This window comes from Lipophrys pholis (genome assembly GCF_963383615.2).
Source record: "Lipophrys pholis genome assembly, chromosome: 2".
Lineage (NCBI taxonomy): Eukaryota > Metazoa > Chordata > Actinopteri > Blenniiformes > Blenniidae > Lipophrys > Lipophrys pholis.
Genome location: NC_137636.1, coordinates 20,866,381 through 20,888,104, shown reverse-complemented (window position 1 = coordinate 20,888,104; position 21,724 = coordinate 20,866,381). Strand labels below are relative to the sequence as shown.

The window sequence follows — 21,724 nt, the reverse complement described above, 5'->3', positions numbered from 1 at the left end:
GTGCTGTTTTACATGTACTGCAGATGCTTGTGTGGGTATTTGCATGGTAATATTTGGACACAGTTGGGTTTTTCTTTGATGTATTTGTATACTTGCATGATTTGCATGGTCCTCTAATGTAACAATGTATTCACTGTCCAAACTCTCTCTCTCTCTCTCTCTCTCTCTCTCTCTCTCTCTCTCTCTCTCTCTCTCTCAGGTTTCTTCATCTTCCTGTGGTTTGTGATGTCTTTGAAAAAGACTGGAAACTCAGTCACAAACACCCGCAGTGAAACACGTAGCACCAACAGTTAACCCTGAAAATATGTGTGTGTGCTGAGAAATGTAGAGTGTAATAGCATTGTTTTTAAGTTGAATCCATCCCTTTGTGTACTAAATTACTCCAACCGGCCCCAAAGAACACCCAGCAGCTCCATGCCCAACTCCTCAAGAAAAGGGACACTTTAAAGCGGCACCACGACAAGTCAAGCCGCCCACTGCAGCCTCTGGTGGAGGGACAGGTGGTCCGGATGCAAACCCCATTTGGATATGACGAGCTGGGAACTGTCAAGGAGATGGCCAAAGAGCCACGCTCCTATATCATCCAGTTCGACGGGAAAACATACAGGAGAAACCGGCGTTATGTTCTTTCTGTTGCAGAGCCGCCACCATCACAGCTCGACACAGAAGAACCAGACTCCCAGCACACTGGCTCCTTCACAGTGGACTGTATTCCCCCTACACCACAAACACCTGAGCCAAATCCCATACAGTCACACAACACATCCCCTCTACCTCCCAAATTTACCACACACCTTCCCCTTGAGAATAAAAATGTAGGGTACACAACACATTCAGGTCGCATCAGTAAACCCAACCCAAAGTACATGCAATGAAAAATACATGTTTTGTGCATAAAATGGCTTATATAGTTTGAAAAAAATAAAAATGTCATGGGATTGGACAGTTGCACTGTGTTGTATTCATGCACTTGATAATATACTATGGTTATTTGTGATGTAAGGACATATTTGTTTAAGTAAGACATTTCTCCAATCTAAATTGTCTTTCTATTATAGGCTTAAGTTCAGCAAAGAATAGACTTTAATTACTTGTTTACTTGTATGGGTTTTGTAATATTTTGTAATTGTTTAGGATGTGAGGTTTGAGCTAAAAGGAAAAGATGTCATTTGAGTGGATACCTGCTAAGTCTGACATGTTTACAGCCGAGCCAATCAACACTACACTCCGGTGTGTGCTCTGTCCTGTTGTCACTAGATGTTAGCTTTGTGAGCTGTCCTGGATGGTTCTAGTTTGTTAAATAAACGGCACGTTTAAGAAGACTGTGCGATCATTGACTCACACCAAAGAACAACTTTCAACATCATCTAACTTACGATGCTCTTATTGAACAACTCTTCAGATCCTCTTTTCATTATCTCAGCAGCATAACTAAACTCTGTTCCACGCTCTTCAAGCCTCCTCCAGATTAGACTGCTGTAATGTATGCTGGGTTCATAAAGTTTAGAGCATTCAAAACTCAAAGTGAGGATCCTGATAAAGTATGAATACATTGTGTTTATTCTACATTCACTGTGCAGGTATGAGGAAAATAGATTTCTGCCTCGGATTGTTATGATTGTTTTTGTTGTTGTCCTTGTTAATATTATTATTAGTTAACACTGTGTGGAAATATTGCTGGGCAACTACATAATAATAATTACATACTGTAATTATATCTGTCTGTTTTCATTTTAACTCCACTAATGTTTGTAAATGGATTTCACTTCTATAGTGCTTTTCCATCAATTGAGCAATTGTTGATCACATTCACCCATTCACACACACTCAAACACCAATGGAGGTGGCTGCTATGCATGGTGCTCAGTTCATCCACTGGAAGCAGTTTGGGTGTTTTGCTCAAGGACATTTAGACATATGATGAAGAATCCAACCTGTGACATTTGGATTGAGAGACAACTGTTCTACCCACCGAGCCAGAGCCATCAGGACGGCCCTCCTCTGTATGAAGCAGTTTTAGAAGATGATTAGATTTCTTTTCTTAATGGGAGGGAAACCATTTACCATTTTGTTACTTTTTATGGTGATTTTGTGGACATAAAAAGCTTTTGTTGATTACTGGTTATAGAAATACATTTTGAATGACAGAACTTTCCTCCCACAGTCCAGAAACATGCCTGTGAGGTTAAGCAGTGACACTAAATTGCCTCTCGGTGTGAATGCGAGTGTGTGTGGCTGTTTGTTTCTCTGTGTTTGTTCTGTGGAGACGTGTCTAGTGTGTATCCTGCCCTCAAACATAGTTAGCTGGGATTGGCTCCGGTGCCCTGTGACCCCAAACAGGATTAGTCGGTATAGAAGATGTATGGATGGATGGATGGATGAAAATTATTGATTGAAGACAAAACATAAAATTTCAGAAAACATATAAGGCACCAGTCTGCACCAGTTCTTGGAAATAAGAATACTTTTGTGCAGTTTCTCTTATGGAAAACAAGTTCAGTGGATTGGAGAGTCTTTATATTCTTTGATTGAAGATACATATTGTCTGTTTTAGCAGTTTTCGCTATCAGCTGGGACTGTTGAATAAAGCAGGTATATTTAACAGATCACGTCATCATAAGCAGTTTCCCACACGGCACTGTCGTATATGGTCACAGTCTGTGAGCTGGACGCAACTCTATCAATTATCCTTGCAGAGTATTTGCATAAAACAGATACCAAGCACAAGTAAAAGACTGTATTTCACTCTGAACTTCATCAGCCAGCACCGCTCGCCTCCATCTGCACTCAAAACTAATGTAAGTTGATTAACCTTTCATTGAGTTTATTTCTGATAGAATTACCTGACAAAATCTGAAACAAAAGTCGTCTTTGCTGAATTTGGTCTCTTTTGAAAACTTCAGGTTATATCTTTGCTTTTGAGATGAACTGTGAGGTTTAATTTATTGTTAAGGTTTCTCTTTTCTCTTTTAAAGCTATCTCATTTAACTATTTTAAGGAGCAAATGAGTCAAATTTGACTTTGAATTTGAGTGTTAACAGAATTTCGGAGAATTTTCACCTAGTGTTCTTGGTAATTGAGAGAGATTTGAGAAAATACTTGTGTTTATTTCATGTGACTCTTGAAGTTTTTTGTACTACTGTATTTTTGCTTTCAGAGGAAGAACTATGGTTCCTTTCCTGCTGTTGCTGCTGCTCCATGAATCCCAAACTGAACAAGGTACACATCTCTTTACTCAGGCCCTGTTTGCGTGACAACGATTTCAAACGAAAACACAATATGCAACTTTTTGGGAGCGGCTCCCTGGAAATGGGATAATCGCTTTGGCTCCGCCTCTGTGTAGACCGTGGAAACACAACTTTTCTGAAACACTGCTTCTGGTCCTGGTCTCTATGGTCGTAGTAACTTGTAGTTGTACACGTGCTCAGGAGCTGGACAATCAGAACAATGTTTCCTCCAGAGTGTCATGACTCCCAGTCCATCTTCTCCTGGGACTTGGTAGTTTTATAGCTGACAGTCACTGTAATAACAATCCAACTTGGTTGTCTGTGTACTCTCATTGTAGCATTGGTGAAGGCATGCTCTCTACTGAGTGCTCATTCTGGTTTCACCTGTTTTCAGTTCAACACTGATCAGAGAGAAACTACTAGCAACAAAACATCGAATTATGTTTTGAATTCAATTTAAAGGTGTCACTGTGTGTATTTCTAATTTCTGCTTCCCTCTTCAGTGTGTCTCCACATCACAGGACACACCATGAATATTTCTCTGGCTGATGGTCACTGGTTGGACAACATAGATCGCAAAGTTCCATGTCAGAGTTTTACCTCCACCTGCTACTTTGAATGTACCACATACAACACAAATACCTGGTTCAACGGATCATCTGCTTGTTTAGAGGTGAACGTGACAAAGGATGCCTTGAAAACAGTGTATGAAATATATAACTGTAAGTACTGTGACACTCCAACCCTCTGTTATTGAATATCTCAACTACTAATGAATATCTCTTCTACTATTATGTTTGTTGACACTGGTTCCCAAACTTTAATTTCCTTGGAGCTCCTTCAGTTTGCTGTTAGAAAAACTGTAGACCCGCAACTCTCCGGTCGGTGATTTGCCAAGACGTCACAGAGAATCCAAACACTGGTAGTGTTGTGCTCTTTCACTGCCATTTAAAATCAGGATCCTACAAAATACAAGTATTGATAGTGTCGCCTGCAGTTTCGAGGAAACATTTTTTTACACGCACATGCAAACTCTACACAGAAAGGCCCGAGGAAGTATTTAAGCCAACAACCCTCTTTCCTTGTGGGAAGAGTGCTAACCACTGCTCCTCGGTGTGGACAGGTTCGTTTTACCATACTAATGATGTGTTGCAATAGTTTTTCTATTACTATTGCAACAGCCATCCAAAATTGTAATTGAAACTTCATCAATGCAACGTTAGATACCATTTATGTGTGTCTTTCAAAACTACTGTATATATGAAACTTTATTTCAGATTAAATATTAAACATATTTTGCAGCTCCAGGTACATTAGATTTGGTGGAAAACCACAAAAATGCCTGTTTTTGTCATCAAGGTTGCAGAGCCATGTTCTAGTGTTTCATGTTTCATGTCTTACCTTAGTTTAGGTTCAAGTTGAGTCTTTCCTTTCAGGCCCTTCTTTGCACTTACCCTTTCCCTCTTGTTTCAGACAACAACTTCCGCTCTGTGTGAGTTTCCGTTCACTGTGACGGTGTCCTCCACCTCTAATTGGTTTCACCTGTTCTCCCCAACCTCTTGCAGAAAAAGTCCTTGTCTTTCTTTGTCTCGTTGCCAGTTCGTCTTGTTCGGTCCGAGTCTGTGTCATCAAGTTCCAGCCAAGTTTCCATGTTTTAAGGCTTGGGACAATTTTTGACCTTGTGAAAAAATCAATTGACCTGATTGAGTTGTTTGGGATTTAGACTTAGTGCAAAATGGGAACCCCTGTTTTTATAAAGTCACACATCAGAGTCAAGTCATCGGTTTCCTATCTCTCTTCTCAGACAGCACATGTACTGAAAACCTGTGCAATAGAACTCGAATGCTGCAAATGATGGAGTCTCGGAACTGTGGAAAATGTGGGCGGAAGGAAATGATTCTGCTGCTCAACATGAAGGATTCCTGTACTGAGCTATTCAGCAAAGATTCAAAAGTCAAGAAAAAGTTTATAAAGTGAGTAACTGTCTTGTTAAAGCACAGATCCTAGATCGATTTACCAGTGAGACTCAAAGTGAAAGTTTCTTTACAACAAAAAACATTTGATGGTTTAAAAAGTTTGAGCTATTGTTTGAGCAATCAATCAATCCAATGGACAGAAGTTTGGGGTTCAGAGTCTTGCTCAAGGACACTTCGACATGTGGACAAGGAATCAAACCTGTATCTTTATGATAGAGAGTCGAACCAATCTACCATTCTACCAATGGAGCCACAGCTGCCCCAAACCAATGGATGTAGCTCAGTCCATCCAATGGGAGCAGCTCAAAGACAATTCAGCCACCCCACTTACTGATTGATTGCATAAATATCATAAATCCTACAGCCTTTCTTTGCTAGTTTTACACCCACAGTCAGTATCCAATTGGAAACTAGATGGAGCAGGATGGAGAACATTTGATACCTCAATTTGATGGAGGTCTTTTCACTTCCTTTCTCCACCTTTGAATCCTGAAGTTTCCTTAGGCAAGACACTGAACCCAATTTATCACAAAGAGGATGAATATATTAGATCTGTTACAGTATCACAAACAGTGTTGCCAGTTACCTTTAAAAAGTAATCCAATTACTGATCACTAGTTAGTCCTTTAAAAGTAACTTAGTGACTTTACTAATTACTTGCTTTCAAAAGTCACGATAACAATATTAACCCAATGTCAACTGAAAAATAGTGAATCATGATGCAAATTGTATTATACAATCTGCCTGACACAAATATTTATCTGGAATATTTCAAATAACAGGAGGTGTTTGAGGAGGAGTGACATAAAATATGTTAGGAATCACATATGCCCGCTGACCTCACGACAATCAAACACCATTCTGCTATCAAGGTTCGCTATCAATTAGGACTAACTGGCTAAATGTGTTTGTTCGTGTGAAGATCAGTCAACCTGACCGACACAAGTCGGAGAATTGCTGAAAACTTTTGTTATGTTGAGGGTGTCTGTTTGCACGGCAGCCGTGCTCGTTCCACCTGAAAACACTTTTTCAAAACGGCTCCCAAGGTGGAACTTTTTGAAAACGCTCCGAATCTGTGAAGACGGTGAAAACAATGCAACTGTGCATGTGCACCACAGCCACAGTAACTAGTTCTTCTGCACATGCTCAGTAGATGGACAATAAGAACAATGTTTCCTCCAGAGTGTCATGACTCCCAGTCCATATTCTCCTGAGACCTGATAGTTTTATAGTTGACAGGAGAAAAATAGGTTTACCAAAAACAGTTCTATTTGTGTTTTCTTTCAGACTGGAAAACCAGCTGATTCACAACATTATGGGATCCTCTAATGTCACGGCAGGAAGCTATAAATGCTACGACATGAAGGTTTTGTCCCTGAACGTTTCCAACATCAGCGACGCTGACCTCAACTCTTCTGAAACTAACGACAGCATCAAGATAGAAGCTCCACGGGTGCTCCGGCTGCATCAACACACTCAACGTTTCACGTCTGACTTTAGTACAAACCGCTGACTTCATGTTTCTCCATCCACTGTCAGCTGCTGCCTGAGAACGTATCGTTCATCCCTGAGGTTTGGGTGCCTGTCAGCGCCCTGAAAAATGCATCAGGAGACGACAGGATCATTGGTTTGGTCGCCTACAAGCAGCACCACCAGTTCCAAGTACATCCTGCTTCTCAAAAATGTGTCTCATCTACAGACATGTTCATGTTTCAGTGATCACAAGTCCAAGTGTTTGCAACTTACCCCCATCTGCTCATCAGTTTCAACAGGAAAAGATCTTATCAAAGGTTCTGAGGATCGAGGTTCTCCAAAAACAGCGACTTCAAAATCTTGAACCTCCGATACGGATGATTTTTAACCTCAACACACACCAAGACACAGATGTAAGTTTGTTTGCGTAGACTCTACTTCACTTCTTGTCAGACTTTCTCCAGCTGAGAATATGTTGATCTGTCCAAGTTTCCCCACAGTGGGAACAGATACCTCCTTTCCAGAAAGCGGGTGAATATACTAATGTATATTACCAGAAATGGAATTTTCCGTTATTTCCAAACCCAATTGACATCGGGGCAGAAATTATTTAAGATGACTCACGTCGCGAGAGAATCTTCCAACCCAGATGAGATTTAAAAAAACATTTTTTTTGCACTGTATTAATTCTGCATGGGGGAAATTACTTCCTGAAGTGACCCTGTGCGCTCACAACAGAGCGCATTTTATTCACAGCATGACAATTGTTCACGACATTATATTTTCTTTATACAGTGTGTTGAGTGCTTACAAAAGTCACCCTCGAATGGAAATTACTGTTTAGGAGGGTACTATAAATACAGAAATATATACCGAGTATATGGAGTCATTTTAGTATTTTATTGAGTGTTGATGTACACATCATCACATTTTAAATGTCTGCACTCTAATAAAAATGTATAAACATTGAGTTAATCTACTAAGTAGGATACTGACAGAGAGGACCAGTCCAAACAACATTTTGTTCGACGTTGAAATTATTACTTGAAGTAGCTACTGAATTTATTTTTTTATTTTTTATTTAATAGCTTACGTCAATCCAAATACTAAAATCATAGCATATATGCATATAAGCCTTTTCATTCTGAAATATGTTTTATTTATGTTTAAGCTTAATCTGGTTGTGCACACACATAACTCAAGGTCCACATACTGAGAGTTGATTGAAGTAATTCAGATCAGCTGTTTTGGAACCAGAAACTCAGAGTTTCCTATCTCAGGGTAAGTCAATTTAGAGTGCAGGCAGAAACTCAGTGTTTCTTGAACTTCTTTTCTGGAATACTTTTTCTGATGATCCAGTACGAACTTCTGTGGGCGGTTCATAGGCTACACGTTTCCTCTTGATCAGAGGATTGTCAATGGATCATTGTTGCTGTGCACAGCCGCTTCACAACAGACACTGAGGCCTTTTTTTGGCACCACAGCAGTTTCAAGTGAAAACTTTTGTTGTGTTTTGGGTGTCTGTTTACACAGCGACGGTGCTTGGAGCCACTGAAAACATACCTTGGTCATGTTAATGTTAAGAGCGTATTGTTCTCTGCTACATATGTGTGTGTGTGGTTTCATTACAAAAACCTACAACAGCACCAACTAGAAGACCAACATGAAAACTTTTTTTTTTTTCATTGTTTCTGCCGCTTATGTGGACGGTTGTCAGTTTTAAAATGATGCTGTGTAAATGTGAAACTTTTCTCAGAAAAGAAATTGTAAAAAGGATTCTTTCTGACTTAAAATGTCTGCAAACGGGGCCTAAATGTCACAATGGTGGCAGAACAAATATTATCACGCTTTTTTTTTTTTTACGATAACAGAAAAATGACAACGGTTTATTATTCCATTTGGGTTAAATTGACCATTACTCTGCTTGTGTGTTTTTTTTTAACAGAATGACTTACAGCTCCTGTGTCACTATTTTGATGAAGAAGGTGGGTACACCTCAGTTACGAGCAACAAAATACTGCACATTACTCTGGCTGAGTAAAATATTGATTTCCACTTGTGGTGATTTGATCAGCATGTTGTGAGGAAGGATTTCCTACATTTGTTTTTGTGTTTGCAGATTCACAGTGGAAACCAGACGGATGTGAAACCGTCAACTCGAACCTTAACCAAACCACTGTCACCTGTCACTGCAACCATGCTACAGCATTCGCCGTCCTGCTGGTAACAGCACACACTTCATTGGAACTGATAGCAATGATCAATAATCAACCTGTTCTTGATGTTCCTGCTGTATAGCACAGTGTTAATCCAGTCATTTAAGCATGAAACTGTAACGTTTATTAGTTCAATAAAATGGTTTGATGAGATCCTTCAAAGAAATGTTTATTTCAAAACTTGTTTATACCTAAATAAGAAAATTTAAAACCAGTATAGAACAATTCATTCAACTTGCTTGTATTAGTAAATCAAACTCTGCAGGACATTTGTATGGACAGACGACCAAGTTGGATTATTATTACGGTGACACTCAACTATGAAACTATCAAGTCTCAGGAGAAAATGGACTGAGAGTCAAGACACTCTGGAGGAGACATTGTTCTTATTTTCGAGCTACTGAGCATGTGCACAACTACCAGTTACTACAGCCGTGGTTGCCAGGACCAGTAACATCATTAGGGAGGTTTTTTTTCCCCATTGACACATTAACGGAGTTGAAGGATTTTCACATTTAGTGTTTTCCCTCTTTCCAGATAGACGGAGTCAGAGTGTTTTCAAAAAGTTGCGTTTTCCCCCTGTTTACAAAAAGATGGTGTCGGCGAGTTTCCCCCCGCTTCCACGGAGACTGAATCGGAGTATTTTCGCAAGTTATGTTTTCAGTGTCCCAGAGCACCTTTGGGAGCGTGAAAACTAACGTTGCTATGTAAACTGGACCTTATGCTTTCCAGCATCTCTTTTTCAGGGCCGTCAGCAAACTATTCAACAGAATCCTCATCAATTTATTTGGTGCAAACAGCAAAACTTTTTTTTTTAATCATCATTTGCAGTGATCGCATAATGTTACATCTATTTTTGTTTATTACAGTGAAAACAGACAGAGGTTGAAAAGGAGGTTGACATGCAGAATTTCTCCATAACAAGCTGCACTCATTCCAAGAAGCATCCCTACAGCATGATGCTGCCACCACCATGTGTCACTATTTGTAACAATGTGCAGTGGTTTTGCCGAGCATCATGTCCAAATCTGATCTCTGGAAATGTAAAAGTTTACCACTATTCCTTTGCTTTTCCAGGTGAGAATGTCAATCGCAGAAGTCCACTGGAAAATACTGTCATACATCAGCTACATCGGCTGTGGTCTGTCAGCTTTCTTCGCGGCTCTGTCGCTTGTCATTTATGTGTTCAGTCGGTAAGTATACATTAGAAAATACCTGTCTGATAAACTGCTCAGTACACTAAAACACAAGTGAATCCAAACCTTAGGTCATAAATCGAATTGAAATAACGGTTCTCAAGTAATACATTCTGGAAAAAAAGCTACACAATGACAAAAATCTACCATAGATGAACACAGACAACCATAAAGTGACAATTACTGGTCACAAAGTGTCACAAAACAGCAGGAAAAACCAAACAAAAATCAGCTTTGTGTGAAAAAGGGACAATGAACTCACACAAAAAGACAGAAAACTGCCACGCAGACAGACAAAACAGCTATAGAGAGGCTCATAATTCCCACAGAGAATCAAAACAAGTATAAATAACATAAATAATTCAGAAAGAGACAGAAAAAGAAACATTCACAGTGAAACTATGACAGTGACTTCAACGAAATAGAAAAGAGAGAAAACAAGTACAGAACGATGCATACAGTCATCACCAGAGATCAACTAGAAAGGGCACTCGGTAGATCATCTTCCTTTGACACATAGTGGCGACAATTAGATTTGGGTTGTACGTATATGTAGAGGGGCAAAGGTCACAGGAAAAGGATGGCACAGATAAGGGGAAGGGGACACAGTTCTCACCAGAACAGACACAGACCACTCAGACAAATGCATAGGAAAACTCAGCTATTTTCATCATTTGCTTTGAAAAAATGAACCATCAATCAAATGACAAACTATACTGGAAATTGTGTTTATGCGTCTGTGTCGGTTCACTCCTGCTCCACCCGTGCAGTAATGAAAATAACCGGAAAATGAGACATTGGGAAATTGTCATTAGAAATGTGTAGACAACCTTGATCAAGTTCTCTGATATACAACACATATGATGGTGAATATTGACCATATTTGGAGGTCTGTCCTTCACATATTGTACTGAATGCTCTATGGAGGGTGACTGGTGTGTCTCCTGTCCTCAGAAAGTACAAACTGGACCACTCCATCTCCATCCACGTGTCTCTGAGCTCTGCCTTGTTTCTGATGAACTCCACCTTCCTGCTGACGGAGTCGGGGGCCATGGCCCAGCAGGAGTGGGTGTGTGTGTTTGTGGCGGCCTTCATGCATTACTCTCTGCTCTGCTGTTTCACCTGGATGGCCATAGAAGGACTTCACCTCTACCTGCTGCTCATCAAGGTGTTCAATGCCCACTACAAACACTACCTGCTCAAGCTGTCGCTGGCTGGCTGGGGTGAGTCCTGCAGCAGCATCACCACAGGTCAACTCGTTTACACCACAATGTTTCAAGTGAAAACACATGGGTCTTAACGTTTACGCAACAACATTTTCAAAACAATTTCATGACAACGGCAGAAACATTGATGGTGATGTAATTAGCACGCCATTCTCCGAGTTGCTGCGGTTGTTTGTTTTTGTAATGAAAACTTCCAAGTCCCAGGAGAATATGGACTGCGAGTCCCTCTGGAGGAAACGTTGTTCTTATTGTCCTTCTCCTGAGCATGTGCAAAGGAACTAGTTACTACGGCCGAGGTGTTCCATCGTGGGAGCCATTTTCAAAAAGTCTCTTTCAGTGGCTCGGAGCAACATTTTTGTGTAAACGGACCCCCCAAACACCCCGAAAGTTTTGCATTTTCACTTGAAAATGTTTAAACTGGACCTTTTTGCCAAGAAACTTGGATAATAAGGACGAGAGCTGTTGTTGGCTGTTGTTTTCAAATTACAGTGGCTGGTTTCTATCTGACTAAAGATTGTTTCGGGATAAAGAATCTAACCTCTATGCTCTGGTCTTGTTTCTCTGTTAAAAACAACTAGAAATGACTGTGTTGTATGTGGAGCGATATGAATAAAGTTGAATTGAATTCAATTAACCTAAGTACTTTAAAGCAAGTGTAAATCTTGTTGAGGCTGTTTTTAGCATAAAACTGTTGCTGCAAAATACAATAACTGGGTGGTTTCAGTAAGATGGTGTTTCAGTAAGCTGAAACTGCCTAAAGCATACTGGGCTTGTTGCTTCCATGAAAGGTTGTTTCTGTTCTGTTTCCACAGGATAAGACTGTTTTCAGGTTACAGTAGTTGCACTAGTGACAGCAGCTGTGTGAGTGAATGAGTCACTGCTTTTCCTTGTTTTCAAGGAATTCCTGGAGTAATTGTTTCAGTCTTTTTGGGAGTGAGGGACTTCAAGCAGTTTTATGGACTTACAGAGATCAAGATGGCCGACACCAACCAAACCAGCTCCATGTAAGTGCATTGTTCTGTTGTCGTACTCCAAACTCCTCTTGAGAATGGTCTCGACCCTTTAAAGTCTTGGTCTTGGAAAACTCTGTTCTTGGTCTTGTCTCAGTCTTGGGATCCTCTGAACTTGTTCCTGACTCAGTAGTACACTATGTTCTCACTCCTTTTAAAGAATTGTATCGCAAGGAAAAACACAGTAACGAGTACAGTAAGGGGTTACAGTTGCAAAAACAGTTATGGGATCACCGTTACTTTCCTGCAAGCATTACTAAACTGTGATTTTGTTCTGTGACGACTGTCTTGTAACAAAGACGTATGAGCAGCGCGACGTCAGTGGTGAACAACACACAGAGTAGTGATCAACAACATGGAGCACAGGAGAGAGCAGCGTATAATACTCATAAGTACCAACATTACTTTGAGTTTGACTCTGGAAAATGTGACAAAAGCGTTAGCGTCCGCCATGTGTAGCACCTGAAAGCGAATGCTTGTATATAATGTATTTCTGTGTTTACAGTTAATATTGTATTCAACTTTAATTGGTTATTTTCTGTTCTTGTGTTCATGTAGTTAATCATATTGGCCAGCAGGGGGCCGAGTGAAGACTGTATAAGATAAACAGAGCCAGTCAAGTGAGAGAAGAAGAGTGGCTTTGGTTTTGGTTTCCGGTGTTGAAGGCGAAGCTGTGTGTGATCCCGTTTGGTTTGATGGTGACTTGATTCTGTACCTGTCCTGCCAGTAGTAAATAAAGTCAACTGATCTTCACGCCACGTCGATGCCGTCTGAGTGGTGTAACATTTTGGAGGTCCCACCGAGATCGAGACGGACATTATTTCACGGCAGAGGACTGGTTTCAACTCCAGAAAAGCGGTAAAAATCGGACATGTGCGCTGTCAGAGTCAACTAAGTGAGCTAACGCTAGCTCTAGAGAACAGTTGACGTGTAGTGGGAGCTACGCAGTCTCGTTTCTGTGTTTTTTTACGCAAGTTGCTACGAGTTATAGTTTGATGCAAAGATGTCGGAGCAGCGAGAAGAGTTTATGTTGGAGATAGAAGCGAAATTAACTGGACTGAGCTTGAAACAACTACGGCAAGTCTGTGAGTTTTGTAAAATTACTGAAAAAGACTCCGAGGACATTCAGAACAAGACGCGCCGTGCGCTCGTTAAGCTCATTGTTAACTTTTGCGAACGTGAGGAGCTGTTGGAGAGAGAAGATGAAGGCATGACGGTGCTTTTGGAGTTGAACGATGCACTCGATGCTATGCGGGAGGTCCCAGCGGAGACCGACGACGCGGGAGCGGCGCCATCTTACTCATCGCCTGCAGCTGGCGACAAGGAGGAGGAGACGGTGGGCCAAGCTCAAGGGGCGTTGGGACGACAACATGGCTACTTTACACCGCCATCTTCTAAGACACAAGTCATGCACGAGACATCGCGGGAGGAGGAAACTCAAAGCAGAGGTAGAGAGTCCATGAGCAACAACGGCTGGCCTTCCAGTGCTGTCAGAAAGGACTTCAAGATAAATGGACAAATCGGTGAGTCAATCTCGAAGGACAGTCTGAGCTTCAGCAGCCTTGAACACCAGATTGAAAGTGGATTAAGGAAAGGTTACCCAGAAGTGGAAGTCGTGGAGGCTGTAATTCGTGCTGTAAATCCGCGCTTGAAACTGAGAAGTTATTTAGAGGGTAAAATAGACCTCACCCTAGCTACTCTCAGGCAAATCTTAGGAGCCCACTATGCAGAAAAAGATGCAACTGTACTGTACCAACAACTGACCAAAGCTGTACAGGGGGCTGGGGAAAGTGCACTTGACTTTCTAGTGCGAGTTCTGGATTTGCGGCAAAAGGTCCTGTTTGCATCTGAACGTGCTCAGTCTGGCCTGAAGTATAACAAAGAACTAGTATATAGCCAGTGTTCTCAATCCATCATGACAGGCTTGTCAAATGATAACATCAGAACAGAAATGAGAATCTATCTCCAGGATGAGACAAGTAGTGATGAGTCGCTTTTACAGAAAATGCAAACTGCCGAATACAATGAAAATGAAAGAGCTCAAAAGAGTAAAGCCACAACTAAAGCAGCTTACAGGGCAGGTTTGAGTGCAGTTGAGAGAAGTGAGGATGAGGATGGCCCTTCACCAACCCCGGTTTGTACTAAGCCCAAAAAGCCAATTAAAGATAACTCTCTATTTACAAAAATGGAGGAGAACAACACAGCAATTAGGGAGCTCACAGGTCAAGTAGCGTCCCTTGTACAAACTGTCCAGCACAGGGGCAAAATTGTCGACTACAAAACAACCCAGGCTCAAGTAGATACTTTTAAAAGACCGAAGAGACAATGTGTGGCATGTCAGCAAGAGAAAAAGGATTGCACCCATTGTTTCAAGTGTGGCAGTGACACACATTGGGCAAGGGGTTGCAAAGTGGGGGGCAGACAGAAATATTCGGGAAACGTGTAGAGGCTGTGACTGGGGGACGACCCATAGCCTCTGAAGTAAAGTCCCAGAATAACTCAAAGCTGAAACCTCAAACAGGGTGTGTAGACTTGTGCAAAGTTAAGGTGGAAAGAAAAAAACTTCCAGCTTATCATCCCTCAACATCTTCAAAAGTAAATGTGAACCTCAAAGATTACCAACCCTCTCACTCAAACAAGCCTAGTACAAAATGCAAACAAGTGGCACAACTAGTTGGCAAAAAGTGTCTTGTCTGGTGCAAAATGAACAATGTTAAGACACAAGCCTTGTGGGACACAGGAGCCCAAGTGTCCATTATGAGTGAGGCTTGGAAATCTCAAAACTTACCTGATACGATAACCCGTCCAATCAGCGACCTGTTAAATAGTGATGAACTACTGGACTTAAGAGCTGCGAATGGCTCAGCAATTCCCTTTGAGGGCTGGGTTCCAGTTAGTTTCAGTCTGTGTGATCCAAATGCAAAACAGGCAAAGGCTGAGGAGATATTAGTTCCAGTTCTCGTGAGTAGAGACATATTGCAGAGGCCTATAATAGGATTTAATGCCATTGAGGAAATTCTAACAAACAAGGAAGACCAGATTCAGCCCAGTGAAAGTATTTCCTTGCTTAGAAGTGCATTAAAACTAGGATCAGGAAAGGCAGAAGCATTGCTAAATGCCATTCAGAACGCTACAAATGAGAATGTCACTTACCTTGTTCGAACAGGACGCACATCCATTGTGGTCCCAGGGGGACAAATGAAATGTATTACTTGTCCTGTTAAAACAGATGGCAAAGTAAGGACGGAAATGCTTTTTGAACCAGAGGGGAACTTATCATTGGAGGAAGGACTTAAAATCACCTGTCAACTAATAAGTGTTTCCTGTTCCTCTCGTAAAGTTAACATTTATGTGAGGAATACCCTTCAACATGACATCACAATACCAAGTAAAACGGTGATAGGGAGCATACAGAGAATAAGTGATTATAACTTGGTGCAACCAGAGGAAAACGTTGTTACTCCCGTTGTTACAGAAAGTTCACAGAGCCTATCGTGCTCCACCAACGGATCTCCTCAAGGCGGCTCTCAAGAGAAACCATATGATCCACCCGTCAACCTGGACCATTTGACCAGTGAACAAGAAGTCGTGGTGAAACAAATGCTCAGGGAGGAATCCGGCGCATTTGCCAGAAATTCAGATGATGTAGGTTACATCAAAAACTTAAAAATGGACATTAAGTTAACTGACGGTGTCCCTGTAGCCAAAACATACAATGCAATACCACGTCCATTGTATGATGAGGTCAAGAATCACATTCAGGACTTGTTGAACAAAGATTTTATCCGCAAATCCACTTCTCCATATGCAGCTGCAGTCGTTTGCGTGAGAAAAAGAGACGGGAGCCTGAGACTCTGCATTGACTACAGGGGGCTCAATAAAAAGACAATCCCAGATAGGCATCCTATACCACGCATACAGGAGATACTTGATGGTCTTGGTGGAAACGTTTGGTTCAGTGTCCTGGACCAAGGCAAAGCGTATCATCAAGGGAGCGTTAGTGAGGATTCAAAGAAATTCACTGCCTTTACTACCCCATGGGGGCTGTACGAATGGAACAGAATTCCATTTGGGCTCACAAATGCACCAGCAACTTTCCAGCGTAGTATGGAAGAGAGTCTAGAAGGCCTGAGAGACAAAATATGCATTCCATATTTAGATGATATTTTGGTGTACAGTAAAACATTCACACAGCATGTTGAGGATGTGCGAGCTGTCCTAAAACGACAAGAAGACTGGGGAATTAAACTGAGGCCAGATAAGTGTGACCTGTTCAAAAATGAAGTCCGCTATCTTGGCAAAGTGATCTCAGCTGAAGGCTACAGGATGGACAACAAAGAAATAGCAGTTGTTCAAGCGCTGAAAACCAAACCCCCAATGAACATAAAAGAACTGCGTAAACTTCTAGGTTTTCTAGGGTACTATAGAAGCTTCGTGCAAGATTTTTCTCGCCATGCAAAATGTCTCTATGACTTGCTCTCGACAGACGTAACCCCAAACACTGAGTCAAAGCCTACCTCCCGGTCAATTGGGGCTGGACAACTCCCCCCACATCAGAAAATAGTCTGGAATGACACCCACCAGCAAGCTCTGAACTATTTAGTTGATGTCCTGACTAATCCACCTGTGATGGCCTATCCAAGGTTTGAGGATCCATTCATTCTTCACGTGGATGCATCAGAACAAGGACTGGGAGCAGTCTTATACCAGAGGCAGGAAGGAAAACTCAGAGTTATTGGGTACGGCTCACGGACTTTGACACCAGCAGAAAAAAACTACCGATTGCATTCAGGGAAGCTCGAGTTTTTAGCGCTCAAATGGGCTGTTACAGACAGGTTCAGAGATTATTTGTTTTATGCTCCCTCTGTAACAGTCTACAGTGATAACAACCCTGTTACTTATGTCTTGAGCACAGCTAAACTGAACGCAACCGGACATCGCTGGGTGTCTGAGCTCGCAGACTTCAACATAACACTGAAGTATCGTCCAGGAAAAACAAACGCAGACGCAGATTTTCTGTCTCGTACTCCTGTGAGTATGGACTCTTATATGAGCGAGTGTACAGAGCAGTACACCCCTGACATGTTAAACGCAATATTCTGTGCTGTTGAAATGCAAAACCGTCAAGAAGTGGATTGGGTCTCAGCCATTACCTGCAACCCAATGGTACAGGACTTAGCTGCACATGATCAGCTTGACATAAAGGTAACACTACAGGAGTTACTACAAGCTCAGTTGCAAGACCCACACATATCCCACATACTCCAGTTGAAAACATCAGGGGAAAAACCAGACAGGAGAGCTATAAAGATGGACACGCCAAAAACTAAACAGCTGTTACATGAATGGAAAAGACTACATGTTTCGCAAGATGGTCTGTTAAAACGTAAAACGGCAACATGTACTCAAATTGTGCTTCCGGAACAGTACAAAGAACTGGTGTACAAGTACCTGCATTGTGAGATGGGACATTTAGGGGTAGAACGAGTTTTACACCTTGCGAGGCAGAGGTTTTATTGGCCTGGGATGCAAAAAGATATTAACTTTTTCATATCAGAAATATGTAAATGCAACATCCAGAAAAAACCCCCAGTGCAGAGCAGAGCCCCAATGTGCCATGTGCCTGCAACAGCACCATTCGAAATGGTCTCAATAGACTATCTTCATCTTGAAAAAAGCAGGGGAGGGTATGAGTATATTTTAGTGATCATTGACAACTTCACTAAGTTTGCACAAGCCTACCCAACCCGCAACAAATCAGGCAAAACAGCGGCTGACAAAATCTTTAATGATTTCTCTCTTAAATTCGGTTTCCCTGCTAAAATACATCACGATCAAGGCAAGGAGTTTGAGAATCAGTTATTCAGACGGCTGCAAAAATACACTGGTATGACCAACTCAAAAACAACTCCTTACCACCCGCAAGGAAACCCAGCTGAAAGGTTTAATCGTACCTTACTATCAATGCTGCGGACCTTGGATGAAGAGAAGAAGGAAAAGTGGAGTGAATACGTGAGTAAAGTTGTACATGCGTATAACTGCACCATCAGTGAGGCAACAGGATATTCTCCTTTCTACTTACTTTTTGGTAGAAATCCCCGCCTACCAATCGATCTGATCTTTGGAATTAATGAGGAAAAAGGATGTAATTCACACCAGGAGTATGCTCAGAAATGGCAGCAACAAATGAAGGAAGCGTATGACATCGCATCTAAAACCATCAAAAAGACTACAATAAGGGGAAAAGTGTATTATGATCAAAAGAGACAAAGTTCAGTGCTGTCCCCCGGTGACAGGGTCCTTGTGAGAAATATGTCAGAGCGTGGGGGACCGGGAAAACTACGTTCATACTGGGAGAATCAAATACACATTGTCATCTCACAAAAAGGGAAGGACAGCCCGGTTTATGAAATAAAACCTGAATGTGGCACAGGGAGAGGCAGAATCCTCCATCGTAACATGTTAATGCCATGTAATGCTTTACCACTTCAAGAACCCGCCCAAAGCACTGTAAGAGGACAAAAACCTGATGGCCAACACAAAAAGACACTCAGGAGCAATACACAAAATGAAACATCAGAAAGTTCAGATGAGGAACAACATTACTGGGCTCATAGATTGAGGAACCATCACCACCAGCCCACAGATCAAAATGTTGCACCCCCTATCATTCCTGAAACGGCACCGCAGCCCGAACTTAATGTGGAAGCAGAGGAGTTCAGGGTTGAGACTCCGGTTCAAATGCTGTTGAATGATGACTTCTCCAGGAATGATACAACCGAACATGATGCTCCAGAGGACTCTCAAACTGGTCAGGCAGCAGACCTGCCAAGTTGTCTAGGACCCGAGTTCACTGACACACAGCCACGTAAGTCACAGAGAGAAAGACGACCCAAAGAGACGCTGACGTATGACTCATTGGGCCAACCTACTCACCGTGTGATAGGGCCTTACATTAACCCACTGTATGTGAACACGTTGGCATCAGTACATGGACAATACAGTGTGCCTTGGATACCTGTACAGATGTTTGGTCAACATCTGGTATATCCCACCCTCGTTCCCACAGGATATTACTAAAAAAAAGGAAATTTTTATGTCACTGTGGACTGTTGTGATTACTCTGTGTGGGATCGAGACAGTAACATGGACTGTTTAACTGAGTGGTTACTGTATAATGTGAAAATATGAAGAAAGAAAATAACAAAACGTGATTTGAATGTGATGTCAAATTACCTACTGTGATTCTTACACTTGTCTGGTTTAAAGAAAAAAAAAGATTTTTCTTTTAAAGGATGATATCTGCTATGGGTTATGTAACAAAGGTTCCCGTGGTCATCTAGAAAATTTGGAATGAGTTATGACATTGAAATTATGTAAATGGCAATTTGGTAAAGGTATGTCAGTTAAGTTGAAGCTTCCATGGAATGTATAGAGAAATGACAGAAATTTGGATTTTAGAGCATTTAAATGAGTACTGCACTAATAATAATAAAAAAAAAAAAGAAAACTACTAAGAACTAGATTTTTCCTAGGTTTAAACACTGTAGTGTCATTGGAAAGTAAAATGTGATGAGGTCACATAGTAATGTACTTACTGGGTAAAACCCGTAGTAATGTCTTTTAGGTTCCAAAAGGAAGCTGTTGCCATTGTAGGAATGTGGAAACTAGTTATTTTTCATGTTTGAGTTATGATTAATAACATTGGGTGTGAAAGATACTTTTTAATTGCTGCTAATGTTGAGGACAACATTTATTTAGCAGGGGAGGATTGTAGCACCTGAAAGCGAATGCTTGTATATAATGTATTTCTGTGTTTACAGTTAATATTGTATTCAACTTTAATTGGTTATTTTCTGTTCTTGTGTTCATGTAGTTAATCATATTGGCCAGCAGGGGGCCGAGTGAAGACTGTATAAGATAAACAGAGCCAGTCAAGTGAGAGAAGAAGAGTGGCTTTGGTTTTGGTTTCCGGTGTTGAAGGCGAAGCTGTGTGTGATCCCGTTTGGTTTGATGGTGACTTGATTCTGTACCTGTCCTGCCAGTAGTAAATAAAGTCAACTGATCTTCACGCCACGTCGATGCCGTCTGAGTGGTGTAACACATGCACTTTTTGAGGGGGGAAAACTTTTATCTACAGCGAGAAATTCCACCTGGAATCTGAGCGCAAACAGGTGAAAAGACACTGAACAGATGTAAACGTTAATACTTTAGAATACTGGAGAGAAATTATTTCACTGCCCTATTCTATTTACTTCCATTCAAATGAAGGAGCACATGCACCCCAAAAATATATTTCTTGCTGCAATATGAAAAAACATAAGTTTATTGACTAAATTCTTTATTCTTTATTTCATTAAACAAAATGGTGCAATGTGCAGAAACTAGGTATAGATGTTCAACGATTTTGCTCAAGTCAGAGGCTGTTGTATCTAATATAATTTCTGCTTGATGCAATGTGCACCAAGTTAAAATATTGAAACAAGCAAAACAAGTTCTAAAAATAAGAGATAGTGTTTCATTTGACTCCATTTTCTATGATGCAATGTGCAGGTGTGGTATTGCTTCTGAGCGATAGCAGGTTGTGCATCGTGATTTTGAAAAGTAAAAAAGTAATTATTAAAGTAACTGGATTACTTTGTCAGCGAAGTAATCAGTAACTTATTACTATTTCCAAGTAACTTGACCAACACTAGTTCACACAAAGTATAGTAACTGCATGATCCATTGACTTCAGAGGTTGGTGAAAAAAGAATCACAGTGTCCCTGTTGATCTGTGATTAAAATGTGATTTCCACATTTCTGCAAAAAAAACAACTCCAAATGTCAGAATGAAAAACGTTGAGGTTTGACAGTCGTCTGCTTGCCCCCCAGCTGCTGGATCACAGACGACACCTTTTTCTACTCCCTCAACCTGCTGTATTTCACCCTCGTGTTCGTCTTCAACACGGGCATCCTGGTGGTGGTGGCCTTCAGCATCTGCAGGATGAAACAGGTTCTGAAGAGGAAGGCGAAGGTGGGAGCAGACACTGAGAAGTTCAGTGCGTCCTGCAGGAGCGGCCTCAATGTGCTGGGCCTCACCTGCCTCATGGGGACCACCTGGGGTCTGGCTTTTCTTGGCTCTGGATACGTCAACTACCCCATCCTCTACCTGTTCTGCATCCTCAACTCCACACAAGGTCAGCTTCCAGCAGTGCTATGACTCGTTTCCTCCTTGGTTTGAGTAGTTTCTGATCTTAAAGTGACGAAGGAAGGTGCTAACTTGATCTTCTTTTTTTTTTTTTGACAAGGTTTCTTCCTCTTCCTGTGGATCTTCCTGTCCACCAAGAAGCAGAGGCAGAGAGACCTGGAGGACAGAACCAGCTCCAGTCCTATGAAGACATCAGAGCTTCAAATGTGA

The 21,724-nt window shown here is 41.4% G+C and overlaps 2 protein-coding genes across 2 annotated transcripts in view; both read left to right on the top strand.

Moving 5' to 3' along the window:
- LOC308106876 (adhesion G-protein coupled receptor G5-like) overlaps positions 1–1,316 on the top strand; it is a 16,769-nt gene extending 15,453 nt beyond the window's left edge. Inside the window, exon 14 of the mRNA XM_080458888.1 lies at positions 200–1,316. Within this exon, the coding sequence (XP_080315014.1) occupies positions 200–294 (95 nt within the window). The 3' untranslated portion in view covers positions 295–1,316. The remainder of the gene's footprint in view (positions 1–199) is intronic.
- LOC308106377 (adhesion G-protein coupled receptor G5-like) lies at positions 510–21,724 on the top strand (the record flags this gene model as incomplete). Its single annotated transcript, XM_080458076.1, has 11 exons — positions 510–862; positions 6,491–6,656; positions 6,743–6,865; positions 6,967–7,089; positions 8,622–8,661; positions 8,796–8,899; positions 9,970–10,085; positions 11,043–11,311; positions 12,213–12,318; positions 21,199–21,503; positions 21,615–21,724. 11 exons carry the CDS (start codon positions 510–512, stop codon positions 21,722–21,724), a joined length of 1,815 nt encoding a protein of 604 aa, XP_080314202.1.